This window comes from Cetorhinus maximus, chromosome 20 (genome assembly GCF_964194155.1).
Source record: "Cetorhinus maximus chromosome 20, sCetMax3.hap1.1, whole genome shotgun sequence".
In the NCBI taxonomy this organism is placed as follows: Eukaryota; Metazoa; Chordata; class Chondrichthyes; order Lamniformes; family Cetorhinidae; genus Cetorhinus; species Cetorhinus maximus.
Window position 1 is genome coordinate 36,022,862 of NC_135898.1, and position 20,779 is coordinate 36,043,640.

At 48.5% G+C, this 20,779-nt stretch overlaps 1 protein-coding gene across 2 annotated transcripts in view; it reads left to right on the top strand.

The window, feature by feature from the left end:
* rhobtb1 (Rho related BTB domain containing 1) overlaps positions 1-20,779 on the top strand; it is a 92,863-nt gene that overhangs the window by 20,266 nt on the left and 51,818 nt on the right. For both annotated transcript variants that reach the window (XM_078565888.1, XM_078565887.1), the window contains exons 2-3: positions 18,554-18,755; positions 19,570-19,673. In XM_078565888.1, coding sequence (XP_078422014.1) covers positions 18,564-18,755; positions 19,570-19,673 — 296 coding nt within the window. In that variant the 5' untranslated portion in view covers positions 18,554-18,563. The remainder of the gene's footprint in view (positions 1-18,553; positions 18,756-19,569; positions 19,674-20,779) is intronic.

The window sequence follows — 20,779 nt, forward strand, 5'->3', positions numbered from 1 at the left end:
TGCCATTGCCCCCCCCCCACTCTTGAGGACAGGGCGAGGAGGCAGATCCCAAATCTACCCCAGTTGGAATGGAAATGGAACCCATTCTGTAGGGTTATTCTGAACCACACACTAGCCATCTAGCTAACCAGACCCCAGTTTAAATAATTACCCTGGTAAAAATACTTATAGAATAATGTTAGTGTGGCTTTTAATCAAGTACTATGCTTTTTTTTCTAGAGTGGCGAAGGTTGTAATCTGAATCAAATGTCATGTGTAGTTCTTTTTTGAAAAGTTATTTCTCTCTTTAGGAGATTGGTGACACATCCAGGGGCCAAACTTTGTATTGCCCTTGAAGAAGGAAATGTATGTCACGAGAATCCTCAGTATTAATAAACACAGTGACAGTTCCCAGTAAAACACATAATACAAACATTGAATTCTGGCAATGAAAAAGTCAGAACTATTTTCTCACTGTTGGCATTGGCCATGATACAAACTCAAGTTTCATATTCTTCACAGGCATTCTAAAAAAAAATTAGTGACCTCTGTGCCACATGCAAATAATTCCTGTAATTTGTTGGCCCGTGATGTTTTTGCATTGTTTTCTTCACTCCTGTACTAAAGGTAATGAATTGGGCAGAGGTGTAGCTTTGTGGGTCTTAGAGCCCCCGCAGTACCCTGTTTAAGTAACTAAGCCAGTAAGTGTCTGCACATTATTCAGTTATGGGGCACAGTAACCAAGCTTTGATCCTGTCCTTTCACCTGCAGCTTCCAGCATAAGTCACTGGAATGTAACGAGGAGTAAGAAGTCTGCACTTTAATACCCCTTCCCTAGCCAAGTGATCTAACTAATCATACCACCCTCACACCGACTGTTGTTGCAGCTGAGTTTGGCTGAACCAGCAGAGACTGAACCTGGCAAAGTGTCACACTATGGAATGCATTCACCCACTGAACTGCTGGCTTCTATTTATGCCATCACTGCCAACTTTTTCTTGCTGGAACTATAACTAGACTGCCTGCCCATAACTAAACAGGACATTTTTGAAAATGGAACAGAGATCTATCGTGATTGGACATTGGGGTTTCTCGTTACACAATTTAAGGAAAAAGTTCTGGGTAGCCAAACAGGGCAACAATAGTGTAACTTTCTCCCTTTGTTGCTGTTGAGATATTATCAGTGCTATTGGGCAGTGCCTGTGCAGTAGTAGGCTGGAAAAGAAATCAAAATAATTTGCATTGCCTCTGCATTACAAGAATAGGATTTTGCCTGTTACTTCTTGGTATAGGGAAGAAGAGAATTATGATATAAAAACAGAAAATGCTGGAAAAACTCAGCAGGTCTGACAGCATCTGTGTAGAGAGGGACAGAGTTAATGTTTTGTATGACCACCTTCAGAGCTAAAGAGAGGTAGAAATGTGATGAGATTTATTCTGTTTAAGGGGGTGGAGCAAGTGAAGCTGGAAAGAAGGCTAGCGATAGGTGGGGGCTAAGGAGAGATTGACAAAGATGTCATGGACGAAAAGACAAAGGGAGTGTTAATGATAGTGGTAAGGGCTAAAGGAGGTGCTGATAGTGGCATAAGGTTAGAAAGCAGAATGTGTTAATAGCAGAACAAAGGTGAGTACCCTGAAAGAATAGCATGGAACAAGTAACAGATGGCCCTTTTGGTGGTGGGGTAGGAGGAGGGGGCAGTGGTTGGGGAAAAAGGATGAAAAAGGGGATAAACAATTAATAAAAATGAAAATAAGTGGATCAAAAATAAAAATAAATTAAAAAAAAAGAAAATGGGATTAAAGAAGGGGCAAAGATAGAGGAGAGAGTTCATGGTGCTAGGAAAACTGAAAGGTCCGAAGGTGGATAAATCACCTGGACCAGATGGATTACACCCCAGAGTTCTGAAGGAGATAGCTGAAGAGATAGTGGAGGCGTTAGTGGTGATCTTTCAGGAATCACTGGAGTCAGGGAGGGTTCCAGAGGACTGGAAAATCATTAATGTAACCCCCCTGTTTAAGAAGGGAGTGAGGCAAAAGACGGGAAATTACAGGCCGATTAGCCTGACCTCGGTCGTTGGTAAGATTTTAGAGTCCATTATTAAGGATGAGATTTCAGAATACTTGGAAGTTCATGGTAAAATAGGGCAAAGTCAGCATGGTTTCATCAAGGGGAGGTCATGCCTGACAAATCTGTTAGAATTCTTTGAGGAGGTAATGAGCAGGTTAGACAAAGGAGAGCCAATGGATGTTATCTACCTGGACTTCCAGAAGGCCTTTGACAAGGTGCCGCACAGGAGGCTGCTCAGTAAGATAAGAGCCCATGGTGTTAGAGGCAAGGTACTAGCTGTCTGGCAGGAGGCAGAGAGTGGGGATAAGGGTGTCCTTCTCAGGATAGTGGCCGGTGAGTAGTGGAGTTCCGCAGGGGTCAGTGTTGGGCCCACAACTTTTCACTTTATACATTAATGATCTAGCTGAAGGAACTGAGGGCATTCTGGCTAAGTTTGCAGATGATACAAAGATAGGTGGAGGGAGCAGAAGGATTTAGACAGATTAGGAGAATGAGCAAAGAAGTGGCAGATGGAATACAACGTGGGGAAGTGTGAGGTCATGCACTTTGGTAGGAAGAATAGAGGCATAGACTATTTTCTAAATGGGGAGAGAATTCAGAAATCTGGAGTGCAAAGGGACTTGGGAGTCCTAGTCCAGGATTCTCTTAAGGTTAACTTGCAGGTTAAGTCGGTAGTTAGGAAGGCAAATGCAATGTTGGCATTTATTTTGAAAGGACTAGAATATAAAAGCAGGGAGGTGCTGCTGAGGCTTTATAAGGCTCTGGTCAGACCACATTTAGAATATTGTGAGCAATTCTGGGCCCCGTATCTCAGGAAGGATGTGCTGGCCCTGGAGAGGGTCCAAAGGAGGTTCATGAGAATGATCCCAGGAATGAAAGGCTTAACATTTGAGGACTCTGGGTCTATACTGGATGGAGTTTAGAAGGATGAGGGGGGGATCTGATTGAAACTTACAGAATACTGAAAGGCCTGGATAGAGTGGACGTGGAGAAGATGTTTCCATTAGTAGGAGAGACTAAGATCCGAGGGCAGAGCAGAGATGAGGAGAAACTTCTTTAGCCAGAGAGTGGTGAATCTATGGAATTCATTGCCATAGAAGGCTGTGGAGGCCAGGTCATTGAGTGTATTTAAGACCAAGATAGATAGGTTCTTGATTGGTAAGGGGATCAAAGGTTACGGGGAGAAGGCGGGGGAATGGGGTTGAGAAACTTTATCAGCCATGATTGAATGGTGGAGCAGACTCGATGGGTCGAATGGCCTAATTTCTGCTCCTATGTCTTATTGTCTGAAGTTGTTGAACACAATATTAAGTCCGGAAGGCTGTAAAGTGCCTAATCAGAAGATGAGGTGCTGTTCCTCCAGTTTGCGTTGGGCTTCACTGGAACATTGCAGCAGTCCAAGGACAGACATGTGGGCATGAGAGCAGGATGGCGTGTTGAAATGGCATGCGACAGGAAGGTCTGGGTCATGCTTGCGTTCTGCAAAGCAGTCACGCGGTCTGCGCAGAAGGGAATTATAGTTTTTTTTTACTGATCAGGCATACTAACGTGCTGTCTATTTTTCAGTGGTACAGTTGGAATACAGTCCTGCTCAGCTATCTTCTACACACGTTATTTTTTCAGAAAATTCGCATTACCAATAGCCAGGAAATGAGGTACAGTTGGCAGCAAACTTTCTAGCCCCTGTGTCAGACTTGGCTTATTGAATGCACTCTTGCCCCTAAGTCAGAAGGTTGTGGGTTTAAGCCCCACCAGAGACTTGAGCACATATCTAGACTGACACTCCAGTGCTGCAATCAGAGGAACTGTCTTTTGGATGATAAATTAAACAGAGGTCTGCCCTCTCAGGTGGATGTAAAAGATCCCATGTTGCTATGTAAGGAGAACAGAGAAGTTCTTCTGACACTCTAACCATTATCTTATTGCACTTTGTGGGACCTTGCTGTGTGTAAATTGGTTGTTGCCTACATTACTTCAGTGATTGTGCATTATATTATAATAGTAATACTTCTCTGGCTGTGAAACACTTCGGCACGTCCTCAGGATACATGTGTAGGATCTTTTTCTGTGTGTAACACCAGTTTTAATAAATTATGGGCATGCAGAAGACTGCCTTTTATGGGTAAGTTATTGAACAGAGTGACAACACTTAGAGAAATTTGAGCTGATTAGAGAGAATCAACATGAATTTGAAAAGTTCTGAGAAATCTGATTGAAAGTTTAGAGCAAGTACCTAAAGTAGTCAATGAGGAACGTCAATGGATGTAGTTTACATGGACCTCCTGAAAGCATTTGATAAGGTTCCACATAGAGAGACTGTAAGTTAAAGTTATGTGTAGCCCATGGAATTGAAGGAAAGTTATTGACCTGGTTAGGAGATGGGTTAGGTGGTAGAAGACAGTAGGGAGAATGGATATATACAGGGATTTGAAGGGACTAGTGGTATCCCGCAAGGATCAACTATGCACAATAACGTTGTATAGGAACATATGTCCAAATATGCCAATGAGACAAAGATTGGTGGCATTGTAAATAGACAGGAGCATAAAATTGCAGAGACATTGACAGATTCAGTAAGTGGGCAAAACTGTGGCAGATGCATCTCAATGCTTAAAAATGTAAGTTCATCACTTTTCAACAAAAACGGATAGACACAAGTATTATTAAATGTTGGAAAACCTGGAATGGTGGAGATTCAAAGAAATTTGGGGCCCCATGTACACAGGTTGCTGAAATTTTGTAGTCGGGTACAAAAAATACTCAGAGAGACTAATAGAATGTTAGACTTTACAACTGAAGGTACAATTTGGCGCAACATTAATGTAAGAAAAGGCTGAGTTATGAAAAGAAACAATTTTCTGAGTAAAAAAAGTCAAAGCAACAAATTAATAATTTAAAAGAATGAGTAATAAATAAAGATAACCATAAAGAGAGAGTATGTGTGTGTGTGCGTGCGTGTGTGTGGCTCGTGCCCAGTCTCAGGCTGCTCACTTGCTCACCCTCACCCACAGAGTGGGTTAGAGTGCGTGTTGGTGCCTGGGAGTGAGGCTCATTGAGAACCCTGAGACTGGTAGTGAGCCGGACAGAGATACACTCGTGTCTCATATACACATGTGCTCACAAACACAGTGCCCGCCCCCACACACACACACACACACACACACACACAGTACCCACACACACACAGTGCCCACCCACACACACTGACCGCCCCCACACAGACACACACACACACACACACACACACACAGTGCCCGCCCACACACACGCACGCACACAGTGCCCTCTCAACACGCACACGTATGCACACAGTGCCCTCTCACACACACAGTGCCCGCCCACACACACGCGCGCACACACACAGTGCCCCCTCACACACGCACACGTACGCACACAGTGCCCTCTCGCACACACAGTGCCAGCCCACACACACGCGCGCACACACACAGTGCCCCCTCACACACGCACACGTACGCACACAGTGCCCTCTCGCACACGTACGCACACAGTGCCCTCTCACACACGTACGCGCACCGTGCCCCCTCACACACGTACGCGCACAGTGCCCTCTCACACACGCAAATGTACGCGCACAGTGCCCTCTCACACGCACACGTACGCGCACAGTGCCCTCTCACACATGCACACGTACACGCACAGTGCCCTCTCGCACACGTACGCGCAAAGTGCCCTCTCACACACGTACGCGTACATGCAGAGTGCCCTCGCGCACACGCAGTGCCCTCTCACACACGCACACGTACGCGCACAGTGCCCTCACACACGCACACGTACGCGCACAATGCCCTCTCATACGCGCACAGTGCCCTCGCGCACACATGCGCGCACAGTGTCCTCGCGCACACGTGCGCGCACAGTGCCCTCGCGCACACGTGCGCGCACAGTACCCTCGCGCACACGTACGCGCACAGTGCCCTCGCGCACACGTACGCGCACAGTGCCCTCGCACACACGTACGCGCACAGTGCCCTCGCACACACGCACACGTAAGCGTACAGTGCCCTCGCACACACGTACGCGCACCGTGCCCTCGCGCACACGTACGCGCACCATGCCCTCGCGCACACGTACGCGCACCGTGCCCTCGCGCACAAGTACGCGCACAGTGCCCTCGCGCACAAGTACGTGCACAGTGCCATCGTGCACACGTACGCACATAGTGCCCTCGCGCGCGCGGTGCCAACTCACACGCGCACACGGTGTACTCTCGCACACGATCCCCTCGCACAGTACCCGCTCGTGCACGCACGCACAGTGCTCGCTCACAGTGCCCGCTCACAGTACCTTCTCGCACACATGCGTGCAGTGCCCTCGCCCGCCCACGAGCAGTGCCCTCTCCCGCCCGCGCGCAGTGCCCTCTCGCGCCCGCCCGCGCGCAGTGCACTCGCGCGCCTAGCCCGCGCGCCCTGCCCTCGCGCCCGCGTGCCCTGCCCACGCACCATGCCCTTGCGCACACGCGCCATGCCCTCACGCCCGCGCACACACACACACATACATGCACAGTGCCCCTTCTCTCTGTCTCTCACACACGCACACATGTGCCCACTCTCTCTGTCTCACACACACGCACACAGTGCCCTTGCTCACACGCGCACAGTGCCCTCGCTCACACGCGCACAGTGCCCTCGCTCACACGCGCACAGTGCCCTCGCTCACACGCGCACAGTGCCCTCGCTCACACACGCACAGTGCCCTCGCTCACACACGCACAGTGCCCTCGCTCACACACGCGCACGGTGCCCTCGCTCGCCCGCGCACGGTGCCCTCGCACGCCCGCGCACGGTGCCCTCACGCCTGCGTGCACACACACACACATACATGCACAGTACCCCTTCTCTCTGTCTCTCACACACGCACAGTGCCCCCTCTCTCTGTCTCACACACACGCACACATGTGCCCACTCTTTCTGTCTCGCACACACGCGCACACAATGCCCTCTCGCACAAACGCGCACACAGTGCCCTCTCGCACACACGCGTGCACACACACACTGCCCTCTTGCACACGCACAGTGTCGTCACACAGTGCATTCTCGCACGCACAGTGCCCTCGCACACACACACACACACACACACAGTGCCCTCGCGCACACACACACAGTGCCCTCTTGCACACATGCGCACAGACGCACACAGCGCCCTCTCGCACAAACGTGCACACAGTGCCCTCTCGCACACACGCGTGCACACACACAGTGCCCTCTTGCACACGCACAGTGTCGTCACACACACTGCATTCTCGCACACACACACACACACACACACACACAGTACCCTCGCACAAACACACACACACACAGTGCCCTCGTACACACACACACACAGTGCCCTCTTGCACACATGCGCACAGACGCACACAGTGCCCCCTCACACACGCACACAGTGCCCTCTCGCGCACACACAGTGCCCTCGCGCACACATGCGCACAGTGCCACCTGGCGCATACATTGCTCTCTCACACACACGCACACAGTGCCCTCACACACACACAGTGCCCTCTCTCACACGCGCACACACATTGCCCTCTCTCACACACCCTCACACACCCACATGCACAGTGCCCTCTCTCTCACACTCACACACACAGTGCCCTCTCTCACACACACAGTGCCCTCTCACACACACACAGTGCCCTCTTTCTCACACACAAACACACGTGCATGCACAGTGTCCACTCTCTCTCTCTCTCCCTCCCACACACACGCACAGTGCCCTCTACCTCTCACAGACGCCAAGTGTCCCCTCATACACACGCACACGCACAGCGCCCTCTCTCTCTCACACACGCAAAGTGCGCTCTCTCTCACACACGCAAAGCGCTCGCTCTTGCTCGCTCTCTCTCTCTCACACACACAGTGCCCTCTTTCTCTCACGCACAGTGCGCTCCCTCTCTCACACGCAAAGTGCCTTCCCTCTCTCACACGCAAAGTGCCTTCCCTCTCTCACACGCAAAGTGCCTTCCCTCTCTCACACGCAAAGTGCCTTCCCTCTCTCACACGCAAAGTGCCTTCCCTCTCTCACACGCAAAGTGCCTTCCCTCTCTCACACGCAAAGTGCCTTCCCTCTCTCACACGCAAAGTGCCTTCCCTCTCTCACACGCAATGTGCCTTCCCTCTCTCACACGCAAAGTGCCTTCCCTCTCTCACACGCAAAGTGCCCTCTCTCTCACACACACACATGCACAGTGCCATCGTTCTCTCACACACGCAAAGTGCCCTCTCTCACTCACACGCAAAGTGCCCTCTCTCTCTCACACGCAAAGTGCCCTCTCTCTCTCACACGCAAAGTGCCCTCTCTCTCTCACACGCAAAGTGCCCTCTCTCTCTCACACGCAAAGTGCCCTCTCTCTCTCACACGCAAAGTGCCCTCTCTCTCTCACACGCAAAGTGCCCTCTCTCTCTCACACGCAAAGTGCCCTCTCTCTCTCACACGCAAAGTGCCCTCTCTCTCTCACACGCAAAGTGCCCTCTCTCTCTCACACGCAAAGTGCCCTCTCTCTCTCACACGCAAAGTGCCCTCTCTCTCTCACACGCAAAGTGCCCTCTCTCTCTCACACGCAAAGTGCCCTCTCTCTCTCACACGCAAAGTGCCCTCTCTCTCTCACACGCAAAGTGCCCTCTCTCTCTCACACGCAAAGTGCCCTCTCTCTCTCACACGCAAAGTGCCCTCTCTCTCTCACACGCAAAGTGCCCTCTCTCTCTCACACGCAAAGTGCCCTCTCTCTCTCACACGCAAAGTGCCCTCTCTCTCTCACACGCAAAGTGCCCTCTCTCTCTCACACGCAAAGTGCCCTCTCTCTCTCACACGCAAAGTGCCCTCTCTCTCTCACACGCAAAGTGCCCTCTCTCTCTCACACGCAAAGTGCCCTCTCTCTCTCACACGCAAAGTGCCCTCTCTCTCTCACACGCAAAGTGCCCTCTCTCTCTCACACGCAAAGTGCCCTCTCTCTCTCACACGCAAAGTGCCCTCTCTCTCTCACACGCAAAGTGCCCTCTCTCTCTCACACGCAAAGTGCCCTCTCTCTCTCACACGCAAAGTGCCCTCTCTCTCTCACACGCAAAGTGCCCTCTCTCTCTCACACGCAAAGTGCCCTCTCTCTCTCACACGCAAAGTGCCCTCTCTCTCTCACACGCAAAGTGCCCTCTCTCTCTCACACGCAAAGTGCCCTCTCTCTCTCACACGCAAAGTGCCCTCTCTCTCTCACACGCAAAGTGCCCTCTCTCTCTCACACGCAAAGTGCCCTCTCTCTCTCACACGCAAAGTGCCCTCTCTCTCTCACACGCAAAGTGCCCTCTCTCTCTCACACGCAAAGTGCCCTCTCTCTCTCACACGCAAAGTGCCCTCTCTCTCTCACACGCAAAGTGCCCTCTCTCTCTCACACGCAAAGTGCCCTCTCTCTCTCACACGCAAAGTGCCCTCTCTCTCTCACACGCAAAGTGCCCTCTCTCTCTCACACGCAAAGTGCCCTCTCTCTCTCACACGCAAAGTGCCCTCTCTCTCTCACACGCAAAGTGCCCTCTCTCTCTCACACGCAAAGTGCCCTCTCTCTCTCACACGCAAAGTGCCCTCTCTCTCTCACACGCAAAGTGCCCTCTCTCTCTCACACGCAAAGTGCCCTCTCTCTCTCACACGCAAAGTGCCCTCTCTCTCTCACACGCAAAGTGCCCTCTCTCTCTCACACGCAAAGTGCCCTCTCTCTCTCACACGCAAAGTGCCCTCTCTCTCTCATTCACCCACACGCACGCACGCGCAGTGCCCCCCTCTCTCTCATTCACCCACACGCACGCACGCGCAGTGCCCCCCTCTCTCTCATTCACCCACACGCACGCACGCGCAGTGCCCCCCTCTCTCTCATTCACCCACACGCACGCACGCGCAGTGCCCCCCTCTCTCTCATTCACCCACACGCACGCACGCGCAGTGCCCCCCTCTCTCTCATTCACCCGCACGCACGCGCAGTGCCCCCCTCTCTCTCATTCACCCGCACGCACGCGCAGTGCCCCCCTCTCTCTCATTCACCCGCACGCACGCGCAGTGCCCCCCTCTCTCTCATTCACCCGCACGCACGCGCAGTGCCCCCCTCTCTCTCATTCACCCGCACGCGCAGTGCCCCCCTCTCTCTCATTCACCCGCACGCGCAGTGCCCCCCTCTCTCTCATTCACCCGCACGCGCAGTGCCCCCCTCTCTCTCATTCACCCGCACGCGCAGTGCCCCCCTCTCTCTCATTCACCCGCACGCGCAGTGCCCCCCTCTCTCTCATTCACCCGCACGCGCAGTGCCCCCCTCTCTCTCATTCACCCGCACGCGCAGTGCCCCCCTCTCTCTCATTCACCCACACACACGCACGCTCAGTGCCCCCTCTCTCTCATTCACCCACACACACGCACGCGCAGTGCCCCCTCTCTCTCATTCACCCACACACACGCACGCGCAGTGCCCCCTCTCTCTCATTCACCCACACACACGCACGCGCAGTGCCCCCTCTCATTCACCCACACACACGCACGCGCAGTGCCTCCCCTCTCTCACACTCACACACGCACAGTGCCCCCCCACACACACATTGCCCTTTCTTTCGCACTCACACGCACAGTTCCCTCTCCCTCTCTCTCAACACACGCATGCACAGTGTCCTCTCTCTCCCTCCCTCCCACACACACACATGCACAGTGCCCTCTCTCTCCCTCCCACACACACATGCACAGTGCCCCCTCCCTCTCACAGACACAAAGTGCCCCCTCACACACACGCACAGCACCCTCTCTCTCACTCACTCAACACACACACACATGCACAGTGCCCTCCCTCTCTCATGCACAGTGCCCTCCCTCCCTCACGTACAGTGCCCTCTCTCACACACGCAAAGTGCCCTCTCTGTCAACATGCACAGTGCCCTCTCTCTCTCACACACACGCACACTGCCTTCTCTCTCACATGCAAAGTGCCTTCTCTCTCACACACGTAACATGCCCTCTCTCTCTCACACGCAAAATGCCCTATCACATACGCAACGTGCCCTCTCTCTCACACACGCAACGTGCCCTCTCTCTCACGCACGCAACGTGCCCTCTCTCTCTCACACACAAAGTGCCCTCTCTCACACACGCAAGCGCAGTGCCCCCTCTCATTCACCCACACACACGCACGCGCAGTGCCCCCTCTCTCTCAATCACCCACACACACGCACACGCAGTGCCCCCTCTCTCATTCACCCACACACACGCACGCGCAGTGCCCCCTCTCATTCACACACGCACGCGCAGTGTGCCCTCTCATTCACCCACACACACGCACGCGCAGTGCCCCCTCTCATTCATCCACACACACGCACGCGCAGTGCCCCCTCTCATTCACCCACACACACGCACGCGCAGTGCCCCCTCTCTCTCATTCACCTACACACACGCACGCGCAGTGCCCCCTCTCTCTCATTCACCCACACACACGCACGCGCAGTGCCTCCCCTCTCTCACACTCACACACGCACAGTGCCCCCCCACACATACATTGCCCTCTGTCTCGCACTCACACGCACAGTTCCCTCTCCCTCTCTCACACTCACACACACACACAGTTCCCTCTCTCTCTCTCACACACACACACGCACGCACATTGCCCTCTCTCTCCCTCCCTCCCACACACACAAATGCACAGTGCCCTCTCTCTCCCTCCCACACACACATGCACAGTGCCCCCTCCCACAGACACAAAGTGCCCCCTCACACACACGCACAGCACCCTCTCTCTCTCACACATGCAAAGTGCCCTCTCTCACATGCAAAGCACTCCCTCTCTCTCACTCACTCACTCACACACACACACACACACACATGCACAGCGCCCTCCCTCTCTCATGCACAGTGCCCTCCCTCCCTCACGTACAGTGCCCTCTCTTTCTCACACACGCAAAGTGTCCTCTCTGTCACACATGCACAGTGCCCTCTCTCACACACACACACGCACACTGCTTTCTCTCACACATGCAAAGTGCCTTCCCTCTCACACACGTAACATGCCCTCTCTCTCTCACATGCAAAATGCCCTATCACACACACGTCATGCCCTCTCTCTCTCACACGGAACGTGCCCTCTCTCTCTCACACGGAACGTGCCCTCTCTCTCACACACGCAACGTGCCATCTCTCTCACACACGCAACGTGCCATCTCTCTCACACACGCATCGTGCCCTCTCACGCATGCATCGTGCCCTCTCACGCATGCATCGTGCCCTCTCACGCACACAACGTGCCCACTCTCGCACGCACGAAACGTGCCCGCTCTCGCACGCACGCAACGTGCCTGCTCTCTCACGCACGCAAAGTGCTCGCTCTCTCAGGCACACAACGTGCCTGCTCTCTCAGGCGCGCAAAGTGCTCGCTCGCTCTCAGGCGCGCAAAGCGCTCGCTCGCTCTCAGGCGCGCAAAGCGCTCGCTCGCTCTCAGGCGCGCAAAGCGCTCGCTCGCTCTCAGGCGCGCAAAGCGCTCGCCCGCTCTCAGGCGCGCAAAGCGCTCGCCCGCTCTCAGGCGCGCAAAGCGCTCGCCCGCTCTCAGGCGCGCAAAGCGCTCGCCCGCTCTCAGGCGCGCAAAGCGCTCGCCCGCTCTCAGGCGCGCAAAGCGCTCGCCCGCTCTCAGGCGCGCAAAGCGCTCGCCCGCTCTCAGGCGCGCAAAGCGCTCGCTTGCTCTCCCTCACACACACACAGTGCCCCCTCTCTCTCACACACACATACACACGCCACAGTGCCACCCCTCTCTCTCACACACACATACACATGCCACATGCCGCCCCCACAGACACACGCACAGTGCCCCCACATGCGCCCACACACGCACAGTGCCCCCACACGCGCACACACGCAGTGCCCCCACACGCGCGCACACACGCACAGTGCCCCCACACGCACAGTGCCCCCACACGTGCACACACACGCACAGTGCCCCCACACGTGCGCACACACGCACAGTGCCCCCACACGTGCGCACACACGCACAGTGCCCCCACACGTGCGCACACACGCACAGTGCCCCCCACGCGCACACACACGCACAGTGCCCCCCACGCGCACACACACGCACGGTGCCCCCCACGCGCACACACACGCACGGTGCCCCCCACGCGCACACACACGCACGGTACCCCCACATGCGCGCACACGCACAGTGCCCCCACACGTGCACACACACGCACAATGCCCACACACACGCACATTGCCCACACACGCTCACGCACAGTGCCCCCCCAAAAAACACACACACACAGTGCCCCGCACACACACACATGCACAGTGCCCCCAAACACATACACACACACGCACAGTGCCCTCTCTCTCACACACACATATACACACCCACCCACACACAGTGCCCTCTCACTCTCTTTCTCACACACACACACACACAGTACCCTCTCTCTCATACACGCATGCACAGTGCCCTCTCCCACACACACCCACACGTGCGTGTGTGCACAGTGCTCTCTCTCTCACAGACGCAAAGTGCCCTCTCATACAGACACACACACACACACACACACACACACAGTGTTCATGGCCTTAATTGTTCTGTTAATTGTCAGCGTGCACGCTGCCTAATCCCGAGCCGAATGAAATATCGTGCAAGTGCACAATGATGTTCGGACACTCACCCGACATAATTGCCCGTTATTTTACGCTTGTTCAGTCAGGCACAAGCCCACCCTATAAACAAAAAATTCTGGCCCATGTCTTGGGATATATTGGCCATGGAAGGAGTGTAGTTCAAGTTCACCAGAATGTTACAGAGGCTCCAAGGGTTAGATTATGTGGATAAATTACATAAAATAGGTTTATAGTTCCTGGGCTATTGAAAGTTAAATTATGATTTGATTGTGCTTTTTAGGATTTTGAAAGGAATTGGTATGGTAGATAGAAACATTTTTCAATGTTGGGGGAGTTTCAGATGAGAGGGTATTTCTCTTGAGAGGCCTGGCTCTGATTTTAAGGTAAAATTAGAAAACGCTTTTCATGCAAGGAGCAGTTTAAGTGTGTAACTCTCCCAAAAAAAGCAGTAAAAACTAGCTCAGTTAATAATTTTAATCCTGAGATTAAACATTTTTGCTATATTATGGCATAAAACGATATGGAGCACAAGAGGATGGATGATAAATTACAGATTAACCATGATCTTATTGATTGGTCGGCTGAACAGGCTCGAGGGCTGAATGGCCAATTCCTGTTCCTATTTGTGATGTAAGATTTTCTGAGCACCCATAATAAGGCTAAATTGCAAATACAGAAATTATTAAATTAATATAAGTCTGTCCTGATACTTTGAATTACATATACGCACTAAAACTGCAAGTATTAAATACTGACAATTACCAGTTACAAGTTGACCATTTTCTGGTAGTACTAATAGCAAAGTTATTATTTATTCACCACAAAATCGCCAGTGCCCGCTGATAGAAAGTGCTGAGCTCTGCACCCAATCTTAACACACATTTCCTTCCATTGACCAACTGGGTTTCGGGAGCGGAGCCTAATAAAATCTGCCCCCGTGAGTATGAGGTATTAGCACTGAAGCTCTTTCTAATAGCAAGAGTTTTGTAATTTTCTTTGTCTGTAGTGAGACAGCAATGTGTTGGTAACCAGTTTGCAATAATGGCCTTGGTGGCAGATTTAAAATTTAGCACAGGATGTGTGGCATGAACAAATTGGAAATAAACCATCCAAAAAAATTATACTACAAAACTCTTTTGCAGCCCAGATGAATTACCTGGTGAACTCTGTAGTTTCTATCCCGGTAAACCGCTGCTTCCAGTCAAGTTTCTTATTTATACCACACACACAACTGTTGTTTGTTTTTTTTCTGTAGGTGATTTTTTTTTGTACCCTCCAAGGTGAGGGTGTTAGGCAAAGGATCACTTTTTCCATTGAATCTGGGTTAGTACTACTTTCTTTCACACCAGTGACCTGGGTTCATACTCAACCCGGACTTGTGAGGTGGGTGATGGGCAAATATGGTATTTTTATTCCTATACTTACAAATAAACCTCAATTACTTCTTGTTATCCTGTTTGCTCAGGAGTTGCTGGGATAGGTAGACTTGTGTAGCATTTCCCCTACTGTGGCATCATAAAGCTCACTTTTGTGACTTCGTGGATGATGGATGCTGCCACAATCCACTATTCCCATTGATGCCATTGGAGCAAAACTAGTGTAGGCATTGTGCTCAAAATGTCTCTCCATACACTGCTTCAAGCATAACACCTTTAAAATTATGGGAACATTTAGCAAAACTGAATTGGATCAATTCTTAAAATGCGCACAAAAGCTTAATGTTTTTCATAATCGGGGAAATAATTTGTATGGGTCATATTTGGAAGTTGTTTGAATTTCAGCACTGTTCGATTTGTCTCTCTCTCTCTCTCTGTCTTGCCTGCTGCCTCTTGTTCATGTGTATCACAAAGTACTTTGTTTGCCACACTTGAGCGTTACATCTTCTATGTATAAATTTAGCATCACACTTGCATTTGAAATATACTCAAAAATAGCAATAAATGCCAACTGTTGGAGGCAGTATACCAATTAGATGAGAGAAAAATGGGTAAATAAATTTCCAGCAAAAGAAAAATGAAAACAACCAGTAACTGAATGACAAAACCTCCCCGTTCATTAAAAAAGGTGAATCCAAGAAAGCTGTAATCTTTTTTGAAAATTTTTGGCTGTTGTCTTGTTTCACCTTTAAAGATTTAGTATTTTCAACATCATAAAGATGTAAAAATGAGAATGTAGAAGAAAATTATTTGAAATACCGTTTTCTGTTTTTAAATGCCTCGCATTCTATTTCAGCAGAGGCCTATTCACAATTTCAATTTTTAATACGTTTCCCAAAGCCCAATGCCCTTAGCTGAAGAGATGGTAAGCAACAGCTCTCAGTATGCATTTGTAATGAAATGTCCTGATTGTTTTAACAGCATTTTCTTACTAAGACTGACATTTCCATGTATGACAGCATGTCTAGTTAATAATCCGCCAACCCACTTCACCGCCCTGCCCCATCCTCCCCCACACCCCCCACCCCCTGCTTCACTTTCAAAGTGATGGAATATTAGTACAAATACAAAGAAAATTGCAAACCATATTTTGGAACTTTTGAAAGCAAAAGTAAATTTGTTTCTTTTTGTTTGGAAATATCAGGATGATGAGAAGCATGAACTTTGTGAGAGGCAGTTTTTGACAGGATTGTTCATTCATGTAATTCTCCCTTTCCATGGTACAGTGAATTATTGACAGCACAGAAGCGGTCATTTTGAGACCTTTCCGCTTCCTCTACTATCATGTGTAAGCATCAGTTTAGCATGTATGCCAAAACCTCTAAGCTATACCTCTCCACACCTCTCGACTCCCCTCCTGCTGTTGCACTGTTTTTCTGATATACAAGCATTTTGTATGCCTCAACTTCCTTCAGCTAAACTTTGGAAAGACTGAAGCCATTGTTTTTGGCACTGTCACAGACTTCAACGACCTCCCTGCCCATCGTTTCAGGCTTAACCAGACTCTGAGATAAGATCCCATTCCCTATCCCTTCCATCACAAAGACACTTTTCATTCCTGTAACACCCACCCCTGCCCCACCTCAGACTTTTTGCTGCTGAAGCCGTCATTCATTCCTTTGCCATCTCCAGACTCAACCACTCCAGTGCTGTCCTTGTCAGCCTCCCACTTTACTCCTTCATAAACTTTAGCTCATCCAAAACTCTGCCCCTCATAACCCTTACTAAGTCTCATTCATCCATGAGACTTCATTCTTTCATCCCCTCATCCTTCCTGATTTACATTGACTTCTGGTCCACTAATGTCTCGAGTTTAAAATTCTTGCCTTTGTCTTTAAATTGCTCAAATGTCATTCCCCTCCCTACCTTTGTAATCTCTTCCCTTAAGCTGTCTGTTTCCATGAATGTTGCCTCTTGTGTATTCTTTCATCCCATTGACTCGCAATCGATGAAGTGTCTTCAGCTGCGTAGATCGATTTCTCCAGAATTCCCCTTCCAAATTCCTCTTGATCCTTCTTTAGGACCCTTCTTGAAACCCATCTCTTTGAACAAAGTTTTAGTCATTTTGATAAGCTCTCCTTTACGTGGCATTTGTTTTTCAACAAGGCCTTTGTGAAGCACCTCTGGGATGCTTTCTATGTTAAAAGTGCCAAATTGTTGACAAGAATTAAAGGAGTGATGATACAACAGACTATATGGAAAGAAGCAACAATGGTTAGAGGAGCAAATTTTTTTTGTCTAGCGTAATGCTGCAAAAGACAGTACTTTGTGGGTTGCGTGGTATAACACTCCTATTTTTATGAATACTATTTCATCAGACTTATCAAGTAATGCCCGGAGCGATCTGTTAGTACAAAAGAACATTAGGGTGTTTTTGTTTTCTGTCTGAGGTGCATGCAATGTTGGTGGAATGGCTGCCAGTGTCAGGCTGGAGCTATTTTGAATCCCTGGCCACCATTAAGCTGCCCGTACCCAACTGCAGCTGGCTGGTTGCAAGAGGGCAAGGAATCAGCGGGTTCTCATGCTGAGCTGGCCAGATGCTAAGTCTTAGCATGGGGTTGGGGGAAATTCTGGGAGTGGTCTTGAATGAGTCACAGTTAACTGCATGCTCTTAGAGTTGCCCCCAGGTTCTAAAATTTGTTTTTTTTTAATGGTTCATTGGATTGTTGGTTGGACTACTCAGCAACTAGTACAACTGCACAGAATATGCAAGGGGCACATATTGCCAATTTGCACCCGTTGGCTGCTGTTGGGGTCGTTCAACAGGTACAGCACCCCAAATTGCATACTTAAGCAGTGGTTGACTGTTCTATTTATATATAGGCCTTGGGCATCATTAGCTGAGGTGACCCAGCCCCCACCCCTGTTGAATAGCAGCCTAGCCATTTTTCAGGCAAAGAATACATGACTGATGGCTGTAATTTGCCCTCTCCCAACCATATGAAAATGATTAAAGTTACAACTATTTGCCATTGACGTGGTTGCAGGATCTGATTATTGTGGAGCTTTTACGTGAAAGTTATTGAATCTAAGACCAGCTTGAAGAGGTTTCCACATTTGTACTGTGTTTTCATTTCCAACACAAAATCATCAAATCTATAGACTGATATAAACAGAGATTGCAGGTTTTGGTCAGCAAAATCTGGCCTTTTCCACTTCCAGGATGACAAGTAATCCAGCCTAGTTAAACAATGAAGTTTTGTTTGTGTATGTCAGCCTTGTTTTTATAAAGACTAGAGATACTGGCAGGATTTGGCTTGAATGCACTGAAAAATACCATAGTTGTTGCAACATTTGCCTATGGATTAATACGAACCACAGTATAAATGGAGTGAGGTTTACTCGGCTCCAAATTAGATCGCATTTACTGTGCTCTGGTTGTTATGCTAGATGAAGTAGCTTTTGTTCAAATGTTATGTAAGTTCTCAACATTCATTTGTTTGTTCCAATGCAGTTTACTGTAAATGGACACTGCTATGGATTATGAAAGGCCGAATGTTGAAACTATCAAGTGTGTTGTTGTCGGGGACAATGCTGTGGGAAAGACACGACTCATCTGTGCAAGAGCATGCAATACCACCTTGACCCAGTACCAGCTGCTGTCCACCCATGTTCCCACTGTCTGGGCAATTGATCAGTATCGTGTCTGTCAAGAGGTAAGAATTTTTTTCAAAAAATGTGACTGAACTCTACAAATATTAAATATATACAATACATATAAAGTGCCACAATATTGTGCTTTGAATATACTCCATTGTAGTTATTATTAATTTTTGCTTGGTTCTTGTGTGGTTTCTCAGGACTAATAAAGACTGTCATTGAACAGGGCGTTTATTTCATATTTTTCAAACATGATTCTTATCTAATTTCAAACTCAGTCGTGGAAGTAATAGACTTATAAATCTAATAAAACAGTTTTAAAACTATGTAGTGTATAACTCATTTTGAACTGAATAGTTCAGATTTGGATATAAATTGAGAAACTGGAAATGAAAATCCACTGGAAATAGAAGATTACTTTTCAATGTTTTAAGGATTTGAATACTTTTAAGTTTAATGAGATGTGAGAGCCCTGAAAATATGTTTATAATTGTAACTGAATGAACTATTTGAAAATAATGCAGCAAATTGACTAATGTCTATAGAACTACCTTGAGGTTCTCGAAGTAAACATTTCTTAATCCATGCATTTGATAAACTGTTGGTTGCACTGCTTTTAAAATATTATGCAAACTGGAGCAATCAAGCTGGCAATTTTAACCTCAAGGTAAAGAATTCTGTTATCTCTGCTCAGTTACAACAATAGCATTATAATTGTGTCTCTTGTGTTTTGTGAGTATGGGCTGATATGCTTGAGTTACTCTCTCTCAGGGCAACATTAATGTAACACCCTGAAGTTTTGTGTTGAAAATTCCATAATTGAACTTCTTATTGTTTCAATTTATTACATTAAATGTTGCTTATGTTTAGGTGCTCGAACGTTCCCGCGATGTTGTAGATGAAGTTAGCATATCGCTCAGGCTGTGGGATACGTTTGGTGACCACCATAAGGATAGGCGTTTTGCATATGGCAGGTAAAAAAAAAACAAGTGAGGATATGCACAGACTTTGTTTGTGTTTGTGTGTTTCAATCTTGCATTAAAAAACAACTTGAATCTTATAATAGAGAATGAGCTTGTTAAGCCCTCAAGTGTAAGATGACTATTGTACAAGTGGCCTGATATACCTGATATTAAAAGTTTGAATTTTCAAGTTTAGGTTTAGTAAGCTTCACAATGGAATATAAGTTGCATATTACAAAATGATATTTTTAGAAACAACCATTAAATAAACTGCTGCAGAATTAATATAACATGTTGGCTATCAGCAGAAAATTGTTAGATCTTCTGATTCTACAAACTGAGCCTTTTTTAAAAACTGTGAATTACTTAATGTTCTTCTCCCTATCAAAAACAATTGCTTTTGACTTGGCATGAGGATGTATGTATTGCCATCATGTGGTTGCTAATTGCTTATTAGGGTGGAAATACACCTTCATATCCAACCCCTTTTGCTTGCCAGTGCTGTCTAACATTTTAGTTAATCGTTGCCAACATTTTTGTGGGATTATGGTGTAAATATTGCTCATGCATGAAAGACAGAGGATTGATTCTGTAATAAATTTATCCCCTAGATTACACAGCTGCACTTTGAAAAAAATGTTTTCTTGGGGCTTTATGAAAATTTAAAATAACTAGCCATCATGAGCGGATATGTGCGGGATCAGACAGAAGTAAAGCTCATTGTTCCCCTCCCAAAAAAATGATTTCATCGTATGCTTCTAGACTTTATTGTAGCAGAATATTTGGCGTTGATCTTGTCAGTTCTCTAAACATAGTGAAATCTGTAATATCTGTACAAAAAATGCATGGTAAGTCAGTCCATCTCTGAAAATAGAAAAAAAGAGCTTATTATTTTGGGCAGAAACTTCAGCAGAATTAAATGAGATGGTATTTGAGCCCTTTGATAAGACTTGAGGGGAGTGGAGAACATTAGATAACTAAAAGTACAAAATTAACTGTGAGGAGATTCCTTCTTTCTTAAAAAAAAAGCAGCTTGAAAAAGATGAAAAAATGCTTCATATGCAAAAGTTACCCAGTTGAGTAGTGAAAAAGAGCAGATGCAGAAAAGACCAAGTGGA